The 16,233-nt window shown below is 44.9% G+C and overlaps 1 protein-coding gene across 2 annotated transcripts in view; it reads right to left on the bottom strand.

Annotated features, from left to right (window-relative positions):
* Positions 1–16,233, bottom strand: part of LOC147701861 (uncharacterized) — a 750,024-nt gene that overhangs the window by 480,633 nt on the left and 253,158 nt on the right. For both annotated transcript variants that reach the window (XM_086930494.1, XM_086930495.1), the window contains exon 11: positions 3,008–3,103. In XM_086930494.1, coding sequence (XP_086786620.1) covers positions 3,008–3,103 — 96 coding nt within the window. The remainder of the gene's footprint in view (positions 1–3,007; positions 3,104–16,233) is intronic.

Below are 16,233 nucleotides of genomic sequence, written 5' to 3'. Positions count from 1 at the left end.
CGTCTGCAGGTGTGCCTGGAATCTTGGAGGGCAGGGGGTGATCAGCTGACTTTCTTGGGGGGATGCTTGCGGGGAGCCACTGTGTTGGTACAGTCGGAGATCCAACGGTGGAGCTTGCGTGCCGAGGTGTTGGCATCTGTGGATGTCAGTGGGGGAGTTTTCCTGAGGAAGGTGCTGAACTGGTCTTTGGTGACCTTGTTCCAGCTTCTGCAAGGATCGCAGTGGGCATGGTGGCGTACGGCAAGTTTAGTGAAGAAGAAGTGGATGCAGTGATGGTCGGTCCATTGTGGCTCAAAGGTGTGGCTGACAGATGTTGCTTGCGGAGAAGATGGGGTTGAGTGCGTGTCCTGTTGAGTGGGTTGGCGATGTGACCAGTTGTTTGAATATGATGGTGGCGAAGTTCTCCAGTAAGGATGAGGTGTTGTTGTCGTCGAGGTAGTCCAGGTAGAAATTGAGGTCGCCAAGGATGTAATCCAATGAGGCGAAAGCGTGGTAAGCGATGTAGTTGGCTTTGCTTCATTGTAGGGGGGTGGGGACCTGGAGGTCTGTAGACTAGGGTGCCACGGAGGATGGCGTTTGGGTTGTTCTGGATCTGGAAGTGGAGGTCCTCCATGATGGGTGAGTGGTAGTCAGAACGGTTTGTGAGACAGAGGGTGTTTCTATGTAAGATGCCTTCTCCCAGTTGGTTGAGGCGGTCCTTGCAGAGGATTTTGTAGCCGTCGGTGATGGAGCAGTTGCAATGTCCGGGGCAGAGATGGGGTTCATCCAGGTTCTCGTGAAGACAACGTCAGGGAGATGGAATTGAGCAGGTCCCAGATCTCCACAGTGTGTCTTTTGAGGGAGCAGGTGTTGAGTAGGATACATTCGAAGTGGTCGGTACGGTTCTTGAGCGTTGTGCGGTCAGTGGGTCTGGAGTGCGGAGCAAAAAGGCAGAAAACAGAGGGCAGAGAGTAGCAGCAGAACAGAGATGCTCCCCACTGGACCACCAGGGATGAGGTACAGGTGGGTGCCTGAGGGTGGAGGGCCTTGAACTAGAGTACTGAAAGGGTCAGAGAGCCACAGTTACAAGGCGGAGCTGTGCGGCGTGGGAAGCAATTTACTGACATCTTCATGACGACATGCCAGAAGGATGACAAAACAAGACTTGGCAGTGATCCGACTTTTACCTACATGTGTGGATGGTATGTATTGCTGAGTACTACTTTTTAAAGGCATACCCACAAGAGGGAGTCTTTTTTGGCAAAAGCCAGTCAAAATCGGAACCCATGAATATGAAGCACTTTTTAAGAACGTAAAAAGAGAGATGCCTTCAAAAAAGGTTCTGAAAGAACAAATACAGCTCTCCATATGGGAAAGATGTTCCCTGCTCCACAGGCAGAAACCAAAACTGGGCGGGAATAAGTAGGTGGTGAAACAAGAGTAGGGAATTTAATGAGGGCCCCAAAGGTGTGGCCAGATATCAAGAGAAATATTTTAAATGATATAATTGTTAAGAAGCTGGTCTTCACTGGTAAGCAGTTCCAAACATTTGGGAAGAATGTAGAGGTTGTCTGGAATAAAGTTTCTGGAATGGTAGCCTGCCAGAAAGCCAAGCTTTTGTAATTAGATAACAATGATAATTCTCAGTGAGAGCAGCTGAATGCAACATTTTCTGTAATAACAGTCGCAGGGTTTGAAAGAAAGCATTTGTTTCAGCAGGGCACTATGGTATTGCCGAGGTGCAGAGCAACACTTTCTGGGAATGCTAGGAACCTACCGGTGATGGCAAAACAAATCCTATTCAAGTAGTAATGCCGCCAATTTGCAATGCTCTACCTTAAATATACGGGTTTTGCCTAAAAGGTATACATGCAATCTTCGCTCCTGATTTTATGTACGAATCTCTGGTCTATTAATTGGTACTACAAAGAAACAACAATCGCACACCCTTAACACCCAATTGTCTAGTCACCCTGGCAATAATAGCTGGAATCAAAAACAGGCAGTGGTAAATCAAATAGATCTGGTTTTAATGTGGCAATGCATGTAAACAACCACCCAAAAATGATGGATGCATGTGTTTCTTGTAAAAATATTGTTTACCACATTAAAGCCTGACCTATTGGCTTTGCCAATGCTGGGCTAAAAAGTAGCACAGGAACGTATTGCTTTGTTTATTGTAGAATGTATACAGGAGACAGAAAATTAAGTGCCCAATTACGAGTTGGGCGGATGAGATACCGCATCAAAAGTTACAGATATTCGCTCTACCGCATTACAAGTTCCATAAGATATAATGGAATTGTAACACGGTGGACGGGCTATCTCAATATGTCCCAAAATGTAACAAGTGCCATGACTGAGTGCACTTGTCAGATGTAAAATATGCCCTGACAGGAGAAGTGATACAGCAAATATCCAACAGCATGAGAAGACAAAAAAGCCCTCTGTGTGTAGAAAGGCCCTCTCTGCGTATTTTTATATCACAACGAACAGCTACACAGACACACAGACAGACAGACAGACAGACCCAACTAACTCTTGAACACGGTGGAGTGCAGAGACGCTGTATGATGTGGTAAACAACCATAGCAAGAACATTTTGAAACTCTACCTCATACCGAATAGTAAAACACAGAAAACACATCCCAGACATAAATTGGTGCACCCAGCAAACACCTTTCTCTAGCAGCTTGCAATTATTCTACCAGTCTTCAGCTACAAGCATCCTAAAAGAGAAAACTTCTGCGTACACCTTAAATGTTAGTGCCATGACCTGCGCAAACTACCCACGCAACACCATCTCCTCAGCCCTTCTCATTCATTAGCCGTGATCATACATCTAACCAACAAACATTGGATTGGAAATTTCAAAGGATGCATTCTACTGCAGGGAGTAAAAAACCTACACCTGAGGTGCATGCAAATAAACAGGACACATCCTTTGACAGAAGCAGCAGGAACTAACCCTACAACTTTTGTACAATTCCATGATTGATCCAGGAGGATCTTTTAATTGTCTCAATACCTGCTGTATCCAGTGATCCGAAACGCTAGCTGAAACATCTACAGAGGTCCGCACATCATTTTCCTCCTTCACCAGTGGAATTATCTCACCAGCCTGCTGGAAGATTTAAAAGAGGGCTCATTTAAATTTGTGCCGGGCAGCACAATACTACACTTAAAATAGATGCATACCAAGTGTATCGTTGCCAAAGTAGCCTCAGTGTTCAAATGCTTAGTGCATCATTTGCAAATCCACACTTGTAAATCCCTGACAACAATGAGCATCATCTATAATTAGTCAATAAGCAGCTCTACACAACAGACCAGCCTACATTTTCCACATCGCTAAGGTGTCAGAGTTCTGCCCAGAAGAACCATCTATTTAGAGACTGTTGAATGCTGCAAACTGTGCGCTCTCACTTCGAAACAGCCAACGTGCTCTCCCAAATTACAGGTCTATCCAGCCCTTAACTGCGGAATCCTGCGATCAATATGCGTGGGACATGCCAAAAGGGAGTGTGTGTGTGGTTCACAGATGACATGATGGGATACTTATGGTGCACAAAATTACAAAAATTGTTTTGGGTAGGCTGATTATCGCGACATATGAAATACAATCCATATCACCACTTCAAAAACATGTTGTACCTGGTGGGTAAGCGGAGGAGACAAGCACATTGTTTGTCTTGGAGGTACCACCCTTGCCTGAGTAAACCTGCTTGACCCCAGTTCCTGTGGTGTTGTGCGTTCTACAGGTAATTTGAACATTGGTAGGGCTTTGTCTGATACTAGATTTGGGGCTGTATCCTTGCAGAAGAAAAACACATATAGAAGACTAGACTCCCGAGTATCTCGAAGTTCCCTGAGATGTTCCTTTCACAGTCAGATAGGATAAAATTAGTCACCAGGCCAATGTTTTGGAAATGTGCCACAAATAGCCTCAAGAAGTTGAAAAAGCCTTCTATTTTTTTATCTGTATCATATTTTTAGCTTCTCTGTCTACTTACCCGTGAAGAACATCCCTTTGGCATTAAAAGATAAAGCAATATCTGGACTTTTAGGTTATTGAATGTTACTAGCTGAACCAGGAGTATCCCAACTGGTATTATTCATAGGCAATTAGTACGGATATGCATACACTATTATCCAGAAGGAAACAAGGAGACTCTATTCAATTGTAGCATGTGCTCATGGCATCATTTTTATAAACCATTTCAGGAAAATTTAAAAGGAAAAAAGAAAGTAATTTACAGTTGTAGCAGCACTGTATTTACATAAATAAAAGCAATTATTGCAACCCAAATTGCACGTGGGGCTCGTGGTTTGTGAGTGAAAACCGGAAGTAGCAACTCAGGTGACAATGTGAACAGCGTGAGCGGCGCAGAAGTGGTAGGTGTAGAATTATATACAGTGACCAATTGGCACAGTAGGTTCTGGATTACTTCAGGAGTACATTTTGACTTGAATACAATTTTAGTGTTCGTGAACCATTCTGTGTAGAGCGCCTATGGCTGCGCTGGTGTGTCGACGACAATTCTACACCTACCATTTCTGCGCCTCTCACGCTGTTCACATTGCCACCTGAGTTGCAACTTCAGGTTTTCACTCACAAACCACGAGCACTGGCTCTGGTCAAATCCACAATTCTGCACCAGACACCCATGGCCTGAGTTCGAGTGGACCCAACACCACAAGGAGGTCTCCCCAGCGATCCTGACTTGTGATCTCTGACCTGCCTCAAGCCTCCATAGAATCCAGCCCGATCACAACAGGAGTCGGCAAGGAAAACCAGACTCCTCAAAGCACCCCTGCACCAGACTCCCAAGGCTCTGGGTGGCCCAACTGACGGTGTCCAGGCAACCCGTAGCTTCCCAATTTACCTCTACAACCAGTGGTCACCTCCATAAGATCTTCGTGCCCCAGCCTTTTGTGTTTGTTGTGACTGGAGAATCTCCACTGAAACCAACAGGGCACCCAACGCCAATCTAGCACCCAGCATTCAGCCGTCCCTCTGCCTCTATGGGTGCCCCTTGTGCGCTACCTTGGATCCCCTTTGCCCTAAGCTAAACCCTAGGAGCTTTGCTCTGACATCCACGTGGCGTGCCCGTGAACAGCCACCAACCGGAGGACCCATATCCCCCAATGGATAACACTGGGCCTCAGCACTCTGCACTCGCCCACCCTATTGCGCTGAGGGTGCTCTTTGAGTGCATCCTTGACCCTGGGGTAACCCTGGTTCTAACCTCAGAAACTCAACTCCCACAACCAATTACATACCTACTAACTGATAATCTAATTTTTCTCCCATAGGACTTCATTGACTTTATCTGTGGAAAAAGTTCTGTGTGGAGTTGAAAATTGTATGAAAATCTAAACAAGATTGTTTTGATAACACATTGAATTACTTACCTCCGTCTAGGAAATGTCCCAGTGTGGTATTTAGGCATACCACAATGAGTAGAAAAAGTAATCCAAGCAAAGTAATCACAAAGTAACTGCATAGTAATTTCAACTGTTTCTGAACATTTGACCTACCAGTCTCAAAGGTAACTGCATTCAACTGCAGTATTCTTAAATACTACTATTTCACTTGCCTGTACCAAGTTCTGCTTGGCTCTAAAATGAAATCCAACTAAGAATTTTTTTTAGACAAACAACTGGTCTGAGTTCAGTCTTTGAGTGTGTAACATCATTTGTTGCCTGAGCGTGAAAATAAATGTATAACACTACCCTCTGGTAAAGCCTTACTGCTCGCCCACACTACCACAAATAGAGAGTAAGGTATTATCTACTTTTACCTCTGTAAGCCTTTGAGGAGCCACTGGACTCTGCACACTATACCTTACTTTTGTATAGTATATAAAGAGGCAGCTTCCTATATACATAATAAACCTATGCAAGCAAATAAAGAATGATTTATTATTGGACATTGCCAGCATTTGCAAGGGCAATCTCCAAACAAAATGAGTAACCTTCGATAAATGTTACGGGGTTCCTTCTGACGATCTCAATCCCGTATGAGATTTTGAATAAAAACAAATTAATTCCGTTGAACACCTTTCTTAAATAAAGTTCCTAATTGTTCATTCATTTATCCTTCTTTGGGTTGGATTTGAGATAAAGTGCCTTATTACCATGGCAGTCGAACAAGCGTCCGACCGCGATCGTTTCGGGCGTCGAGCGGGACCGTCCGACAAAGAAGCGGTGATCCAGACAGCCCAATTACAATGCGACCGCTGTGGAGATGGTCATAAAATGCTGTTTATAATTGCAGCTGGAGCAGCGGCCGAGGAAAAGAGCCGCTGCACAAACCGCAATGGTAAAGAGCATTTCTCAAACATCCATTACCCGTGTGCTAGGCACCATGTGCCTGGCACACGTGCATGGATGTTTTTGGTGGCATCGTAAAGATGTGGTCAGACTGCTAAGCTAGATGTTGGCCGGACCACAACATAATCAAGCCCCAAGTCTCAAATGTCTGCCAGTTTTAAACCAACAAATGTTAAAACATTTTCCGGCATGCAAACCTAAGGCTTTTCCAAGGCTAAAAATACAAATAAGAGCAATATATCCATCTGTAAGAGTAATTCTAAAAATCTTCATATCAAATCAAATTCTTTAGGTGAATGGGACCAATTTTAAGAAGGGACAGTTTCACGTGATTTTGTGGTGTACTGAAAAGAAGTACAAATGCTTTCAATTTTCTAAGATAAAGAGGACAAGAGGAAAGAGCCCTTGTGATTATAAGTATAATAGAGGATTGAAGAACAAATTGGGATATATATAATAGTGCAGAAGTCACATCAATGATCGAAAGCTCTAAAAGCACTGGTAGAGGTTGAACTAGTCTAGGTTACCTGTGTGTAACCCAGAACAGAATATTCCAAAATAATCTACATTTCTTCCATCACTGTAAAGGATGACCCATAATAGGGATTCTGAAAGAAATATATGGAATCCCAAGGCAGTAAGATGTGGTTGGCAAAAAAACCAAAAAACCTATATCAGTATTTACAAAATGTAACCCTTGAAACTGTTGTACCAGAGTCCACAGATTCGTCCTATGTATTCTACTGGTAATCAAGGTTCCCAGACAGGTAAGTTGTACCATATTCATAAACTGGAATCTGCATTACTGTTTACTGCTCAAGCTCGGTTCAGGAACCGGAGCTTGCACAAGGTCAAAATTTGGGTGGACACAATGTTCAATATGGATATACGTTGTGGCAATGAGGTCAGAATGACACAAGGACCGAATCATTTATAAGAAATGTGGCCATTGTAAAGTTGTTGAAAACTATACACAGTCGTAACTTGCTCATAAATCATGCTCATTACCAAAACAGAGTCAGGGTTTTGGTTCAGTCTTATCAGCCGAGCTCCTCAAGGGCAAATGTATGTATTAAAGTAGACAAGGCTTTAGTCAGCATCTACTATGTTAAACACAAAGTGCAATAAAAACCTACAGTAAGGGTTGGTGGTTCCATTCTTACAGACACAGTCAAAGCCGCTTGCTGGAGTAGCAAGCCTTGTGCTCCTGTGATATAAATATTTACATTAGGGTAAACAAGACATGAGCCAGCATCTAGATAATTCACTACCTGATAAATGTGAGCAGAAAAACGTTCAGCATGGGCGTACGACTACATTAAACAGACAATGCCACAATCGATTACCGGAGTTGCGAGTTTTGTGCGTTAAGTCACTGCGGTTCACCTCACTCATAGTACAGCAATTTAGATTTGGGTAACATTTTGAAAAGGGAGGCTAAGGTTTTAGTCCTTCTTCGGTTTAGTGTGTCGGTCAGGTGATAGATAGCCTTAGCCTCAAGGGGTCTCAATCAAGATACCCGGGAATTCTTTTTTAGTTTTTCCAAACCTGTAAAGGTTTGTTTCTTTTGATGTTTGGTTAAAAATGATGAACCAGTGGGAATTTAGTATCAGATTTTTGGCTAGTTCTGTAATGTTCCTGGATCCTCTGTTTTTCGCAGGGATTGATAATTGCATATATGACGCCAGTACACTCCTTAAGAGAGATCAGTTTGTGCAGTAGACAGCGTTACTGTACAACTCAGGATCCGCTAGGGTCAAAACGGGGCCGACCATATCAGCTGGTTGTCAGGTGGGGAGGGGCACCCGGCAGGGCTGCTCGTTATCCCCGCTATTATTTGCACTCCCGATCGAGCCGCTGGCTGCACATGCTAGGTTGGGGAGGTCGTATGATGGCCTGTCTTTGCGTGGAGAGACCCATTACATTTCTCTATACGCTGATGATCTACTGATGTTCTTGTCAGGAGAAGACGAGGCATTACGGGGTGCCAGAGCGCTGCTTCAGCAGTTTGGTCGACTGTCAGGCCTGTGTGTGAATTGGAACAACACCTGCCTATTCCCTTTGACCCCGACTGGGCGGCAACCTCCGGCAGGGGAGGACTTGAGGTAGGAGCCCTGCTGCCTGCCTTATCTGGGCACCCGTATTTATCATACACAGTCTGATCTCTTGGAAGGTAACATGCACAAGGCGATAAGGGGCCTGAGAGGCAGTATGGCTTTTTGGAGCTCCCTCCCTCTGTCGGTTGCGGGCCGAGTGGCACTCTTAAAGATGGTGGTGCTGCCGCGCTTGCTTTACTTTTTCCGCACATTGCCTGTGTGGATTCAGACGTCGGTCTTCCGGACACTTCGGGCTATGACCACGGGTTTCCTTTGGAGCGCGGGTAGGCGGCGTGTTGCGCTTACCACCCTGATGCGTCCACGGGCTGATGGGGGACTGGCGGTGCCTGATTTTTAATGGTACTACCTGGCGGCACAGCTTCAGTGGCTTATGCTGGTGGTGGCTCTGGAGTTCCGGGGACCGGAGGGACTCTGCTGGAAACGGAGTCAGAAACGGGTTGGTTGTTCCTCCCCGTATGCCCCGGAGATACCGTTGGACATTTGTACGTCCCTCCCCCACGGGGGTAACTGGACTGCACTGGCAGTTTTGGAGGCCTCCATATGGTGGGAGATCTGTATAGAGATGGCGTGTTGCTATTCTTTCAGGTTCTACAAGACACGTTTGGGTTGCCACGAGGAGACTATTTATTGCATGCTACGTTGGTGGTGGGACTGCAGCGCCGCTGGAAGACGGGGCTGCAGGAACCTCGCTGGGCTGCCAGTATGTTACCATGGCGGCGGGCACTTTTAAAGCCGTCACTTTCCTCTACGACGCCTGTCGACTGAACACTTATCGTCACTAGATACCTTAAAAGGTAAGTGGGAGACGGACATCGGCAGGCCCATACCGGAGACGACGTGGCCCCACCTACTGCGGCAAGCCTGGAAGGTTACGCGTAATGCCCGGTTCCAGTTGGTACCGTTTTTCATACTCCATAGGGCGTACCTGACTCCGGCCAAGATTCTGAGGTATTTTGGGGTTTCCCACTCAACGTGTCCGAGATGCACTGCGGACGGTGCCGATTTCCTGCACATGTTCTGGACCTGCGCAGGGTTGGGATCCAATTGGGAAGAGGTGGTGACGTGCCTGAATCGTGTGACGGGGCGGGCACTGGAGGCTGAGATGGCTACTTACCTGCTGCTCTAGTTTCCACATACCTCCCGTACCAAAGTTACTAGTAAATTCTACGACTTGGGGCTGATCATGACAAAAAGGGAACTCACCATGCATTGGAAGTTTAGGACGGGCCCTAACTACCACAGATGGCGGACAAGCTTCTTGACCTGGGCGGGCAGTGAGGGCACCCTCCGCCTGCAATTGGCTAGGCGCTCGACTAATGAGAAGGCGTTAGAAACAGCGAGAGCGTGGGAGGCACTGGTGACCGAACTGCAGACCCCATATGCGGATACCGAGGAGGAGGATGGAGGGGAGAATGCTGAGGCTAGTCGGGGGGACTGATTGCCGGCGCCAGACAGGTGGAGTGCGTTGAGTAGGACTGAGAGGTGCGGGTGAACTGGAGGGGCACCAGACGGCGATCCAGGATTGATCGCGTTTGCGACTTTAAATGGGGCTGCAGGGCTCTGATTATCTTGTGAAGGCACTTTACCATGTTGCTACATCTGATTCTAGGTGGTTTACACGGCTGTGTAGCTGGGTACTTGGCTGCTATTCCTATGATCGACCTAAGTGGGGCACACTGGCGGGGGGAGGAGGGGTGTTTGGGGGGAGGGATGAGTATTTGATGTTTGCTTTTATCCTGTGGCAGCACGAGCCATCTGCGCAATGGCGGCCTTTTTTACTGTGGTATAAATGGCTTTCTTGCAAAAAACGAATACATTCCGTTTTTAAAAAAATGACACCAGTACACTCACCATTAACCCATTCTTTTATCTGATGTTTATGATTATTAATGATTTCATTTTTTGTTTTGTTCTTTCCTAATTTACAGATCGAGCAATTTTGACATGAAAAAACGTTTTGGTTTGTCAAGAACGGTTGTTCTTTTAGGTCCGATCATCTTTAACAAGCATTAGCATAGCCAATAGGTCTCGCCTTTTGGACCTTATAAGTGTTTAGCTATGCAGCATATTATCCTGGGTGCTATACCACAAAAGATTGAAGAGCTATAGGAAAATAATCCAGTGAGGGGAGGCTGGAGTTCAAAACAAACAATTACCTCCTGGAAGAACCGCTCCAACGACCCAAGAGAGACTGACATAATTCAAAAGTGCAAATCCTGGTGTACGAGCCCACCGCCTCCGTTCGTCAAATATTAACCTTGAGCGGGCTCTTGGCACGATTGACAAATATCAAATATTTAATATTATCCGATTTCATAGAACTGATTTTATCAATTTCAAAAAATGGAATGGTGAGCAGAACCACTGATCTTTCAAACTATTGCTATGTGATTACGGAACTGTGTCTGCAATAGATACATCAACCTACTGAGTGAGCTACCAGTTACATGGACATAAAAACGGATGCTTCTTGTTAAATGTAGAAACGAGAATTGGTAACATTAGCATGTACATTTCAATATCTCAAATCAGGAATAATGAATGCGACTTTTTCAGAAGGGATCATCCCATTTCATGAGTGTCCCCTCTCATGCTTTATCTCTGAACAATATTGTTAGCCAAACATGCAATAAGTAAAACAAAATGGTCATCTTATATTTAAAGTACACAAAAGTAAACAATACACTGTTGTTACCTTTTCTTGTCAAATCCAAATATGTCCATAAAGACGAAAATGTAAAAGTGATTTGCAGGCAAGTAAGGCGAAGCAACGACATGTAACATGTTGCTTCTCTTGGGAGATGCAAATATATTTAAAACGTGTTTAGTGTAGTATTGCCTGCATCCTGCAGATGCAGGCAATACTACACTAAACACGATCAAAGCATCCTGCAGATGCTTGGATCTGGCTATGCCCAGATGTGATGCTTAAACCGGCTCACAAATAACCTGTTCGCCCTTACGTGCTGTGCAGACGCGGGAAGCCTGGTCTCTGAGCCAGGTGAGTCGTTCAGCCAAGTTACTCTTGAGGGGACCAGTCTTTAGCACAGCGCTGCTAACTGGTCACAGCTCCTTCAGTTAAGTCCTGGTCGCAGCTCCCGGCTCTCAAACCGTGCTCAACTCAGTTTGTACGGGGTATCCCTAATTCACTGCTTGTTTCGTTCATGGGGAATCTGAAAACTAGGTGTGAACGGCTATGGCCAGAATGACCTGAAGGTTAAGGCACGCCTTGCAAATAACTGGCGTTGTTCTGTAATGAATGACTCTTCGAGGCGAGCAGCGTTTGTATGGGCTAAGTCCAGCTGGAACCTAAAGTAAGCCCCCCTGCCTAAAACACTGCCCCATCTAGGAAGATGAGAGGAAGCGCAAGATTTTTATCACTTGAACTCCGGGCGCCAGCTGCTGCGAGCTGTTTTTTTATCGGATCATGAATGTGACCATAATTTCTGTGATCGGCACGGAGAGTGAGGGAAGCACATCTCAATGGCAAGCCTATGCCAGCAACGTGAAAGCCACATTCCCTGCCACGACTTCAGTCATCAACAACGTCAGGAATTGAAACTAAACAGAAAGACGTAAACAAGCACAAACAAACAAGGAATGCGCGCAAGAGAGGGGGGAGCAGGAGGTGAGCACAGAGTGGTGCGTGCGTGCGTGTGCAGTCTGCTCATTTTCAAGCACTGCATTAGTGCTTGTGTCGCGCCCCTGCTCGCTCCCGCAAGGTGGATGCCGCCACAAGCACGAGTGTGTGCTTGAAAATGAGTAGAGCGACGGCTAAAGGTCCTCCTATGCAGCGAATGCAGCGAATGCAGCGAATGCAGCGAATGCAGCGAATGCGCTCTGCGTAGGCGAGACCTAAAAAGGGATCTGCAGATTTTATGCTGTAGATTTGGTGTTCTTTTGAAACTCACTTGTGGATATGATTATTCTTTTGCGATTTGTGGATTAAGTAAGGGCCAGGGTTTACGTAAAATTTTTCTCATTATATGTTGGCCATAGATTAATCTGCTTGGTTGTTTCGCAGTACCCTAACCTGGCTCAAATAAGATTCAAATCCTGAGGTAATGGGTCTTACTTGGGGTGAAAATCGCTGTTTGTGTATTTTTGGAAGTGTATACATTGTTGCCATTGTAGGATACTTTATATTTAGACATTGTTTTCTTCCTTTCATTAGACCTTTATGGTACCATTTATCCAGCAATTGTATTCATTTATTTTATATTTCCTTTGCAGGGTCATATTGCAGTTTAATACGGTTGGTGAGAATTGACTCGGTTTGATTCAGGTTAGGGGTGTTCATCGACCGAGAACTACTACCCTTCAAGCGTGATTTATGTCCGACATCAAGTGTACAAAAAACGTTTTATAAAAACTCATCAACATTGACTGGCAACCTGACTATGTTTGGGCAAAAGTGGATGTAGTAATCTCGATCAAACACAAAGATGGCCTGGAAGCAATCGGGATAGCTCTGTCAGCAGGTCAGTACACCTAATAGAAAGAAACAAAATAATACTGGAAATGGTGGTATTTTGCCTAACCAAAATTTCTTCATCTTTAACCAAAAAATATACCACCAACAAGAAGAGACTGGGATGGGTGACAAATTTGTGCGACCATATGCCTGTATCACTATGGGAGAACCTGAGAAATACTGGTTGTGGATGAGAGATTCAATAACTTTAGTAAGGACATCTTTTGGAGCCGATATTTCGATATCCTAATATGGCACGGTGCACAAAAATCATTGGCAGAGTACATCAAGGAACATTCTGAAAACAGATTGGGAATAACTGTTGTTACACCTGTCATCTTTAGTGTGGTTTTCCCCCAAACATTTTGTCAGGTTTGCCTCACATACTGCTGATCTGTTTTTGTTATGATAAACTAATTGGGTAACGCAGGGTAAGCCAGCGGACCTGGGTACAATGTGATATAAACAACAAGGTGGTCCTAATGGCAACGTCTTATTGTCAAAAAGTAGTAGAACAAAATTGGATCCTATCAACGATCAAATGAATTAATCCTTGAGTAAGAGAGGCCAATATATACCATAGTAAAAACACAGCAATTATTTCAAAGGGAGAAAATATATACATATTTAATCCTTATTTTTCAGAATACATCCATAATGCATACATGTATTTGAGTGCGCATTTTGCAGGTTGCTCAGACAGTAGTGTATAGAAAAGTGTGTGTGAAAGTGCTTATGTGCAAAGTGAAAACAAGCATTGGAAATGCAATAGGTCTCGCATTAGGAAAGTTTGAGCTATTGGTATTGTAAATGACACTTTATTTATGTGCTGGTTTTGAAAGTAGCAAAATTAATAGCTTTGTCAGTTACAATGTCAATAGTTTTAACTTTTGCAAATGTGACACCTATAGCATTTGTAATGCAATGTGTGTTGTATTTACGTGACTTAGATGTCTTGATATTACAAATAACAATGGCTTTTAATTTTGTAAATAATTAATACTTAAATAAAAGCTATTGTAATTTATAATGGCAATAGCTTAAACGTTTGTAAATAACTTTTGTGAAGATTATGTTCAGTGTATTTTATTGTGACGAAAATCCAAGAACATTGCATTTGCACCTACACACACACACAGAGCCACACACATATAGTGGTGGTGGTGTTGGATCTGGGGGATATGGTGGTGGTGGATGTGGTGGTGGTGGTAATGGTGGATGTGGTGGTGATGGTGGTGGATGTGGGGTGGATGTGGTGGTGGATGTGGTGGTTGTGGATGTGGTGGTTGTGGATGTGGTAAAGTGGTGGTGGATGTGGTGGTGGAAGTGATGGTGGTGGATGTGGTGGTGGAAGTGATGGTGGTGGGTGTGGTGGATGTGGTGGTGGTGGATGCGGTGGTGGATGAGGTGGCGGATGAGGTGGTGGATGTGGTGGTGGTGGTGGATGTGGTGGTGGATGTGGTGGTGGATGTGGTGGTGGATGTGGTGGTGAATTTCATGGTGGATGTGGAGGTGATGGTGGATGTGGTGGTGGATGTGGTGGTGGATGTGGTGGTGGTGGTGGTGGTGGTGGATGAGGTGGTGGATGTAGTGGTGGTGGGTGTGGTGGTGGATGTAGTGGTGGATGTGGTGGTGGATGTGGTGGTGGATGTGGTGGTGGATGTGGTGGTGGTGGATGAGGTGGTGGATGTAGTGGTGGATGTAGTGGTGGATGTAGTGGTGGATGTAGTGGTGGATGTAGTGGTGGTGGATGTGGTGGTGGATGTGGTGGTGGATGTAGTGGTGGATGTAGTGGTGGTCCTGTGGGTTCCGTAAGGGTTTGTGACAGAGAAAAGATGATCTTATTTCAATAACATTTAAATTCGTGTTTGTATTTGTGTCTAAGACCGATTCAATTTTTCACGGGCACAGCACCAAATCGCCCAGTCTAGGTAAAGCTTATTTAAGTCCTCTGTTCTTTCACCTTTACAAATTATCAGAGGAGAACATCAGCTAATGTGATAAACGGATTTTTTTTTCAAGCTCCTATTGTGTAAAACCAATGACCTGATCTGTCAGTAATATCAGTTCTCTCATTCCATGATGAGGCAATTTGGTGTTCTGTGTTGCAATATATGCTTCACTTATCTGATAGTCTGTGATACTGTCAGAACGTCTGGTGTGTGATTCACAGATGAAAATCTGTGCAAATAGAGTGAAAATCGATTGCCGATTGTTACGTGCAAACAGAGATTTCCAGTGGTCATAGGCCGGCCATACACTTGCACCTCTAGAGCAGTACCTGTTCAAATCCTTACCTTTTCTCATTCCAGAAAAAGTTTTTTCAACACTCTGCTCCCAGTGGGATCAGCTGGAGGTGCTAAGGCAGGATGGGGTCTGTGCGTCTGAAAACCGCTGCAAGCTCAGAGCCCATAGTGAATGGGAACAGTAAGCAGCTGCAGTCAGCTTTAAGAAATGTTTTAAACAAAGTGACTTCGGGCAGTCTAGATGTGCAGGGCAGGTACGCGGGTGGCAAAAGAAGGGAAATGGGTTCCGAGCACACCACATCTGAAGCAGAACAAATTCTAGGCACCGCTGCCACCCACATTCACTTTCAAGTCCAGTTGTGTACTTCACCTGGTACGTAGCCTCTTATAGCCGGTATCAGCCACACCAATTTCAATTAACCAGTAGGAAGGCATGCATGAGTGATTCACAATGACCAGCCAAGCCGCACTAGATACTGTCACCACCAGTCGTTTGGTAAAGCCACTGGAGCACAGGGTCCTGGTGCCAAAAAATAAGTGCCAGAGTGCCGCACAAATGAAGTGCAACGCCACCTCACATGCCACCAAGGGGAAAGGATGGAATTGCCCCTGGGGCTGTCAATTATGCTTATTTTCAGAAGGCATGTGCAAATGGCGACCCCCCAGCTTGACACCCGGTGCAGTCCCACCGCCCGCACTGTCCAAAAGCTGGCGCTGCTGACGTGCATTATAAATATTCGACTGTTGTTCAACTTTGAGGTTTCTGGGTGGATCTTTTATGGTTTGAGACTACACACTGGTGGCGAGGATCAACAAAGCTGCCAATTTTTCAAATTGCATGTGTGACTTTTTCAAAGTTTCAGTGTAGTTATGAGTGACATTCGACAACCAAATGTGTGATACTGAGAGTGACACTTTCTTGCAAGCAACCCAAGCAATCAAGTCCATGGAAAAAATACGTATTAGGAACGACATATTTTTGAGCAAGGGGAAGCTCTGAAAATATCTTGAAACTCCTTCAAAAATCCTGAAACGGAAGTTGACATGCCAAGAAATATAATTGCGACTTTGATAGGAAGTG

Source organism: Lissotriton vulgaris, chromosome 7 (genome assembly GCF_964263255.1).
Source record: "Lissotriton vulgaris chromosome 7, aLisVul1.2, whole genome shotgun sequence".
Lineage (NCBI taxonomy): Eukaryota > Metazoa > Chordata > Amphibia > Caudata > Salamandridae > Lissotriton > Lissotriton vulgaris.
The sequence above is the reverse complement of the archived record's forward strand: the minus strand, read 5'-3'. Positions and strand labels throughout refer to the sequence as shown.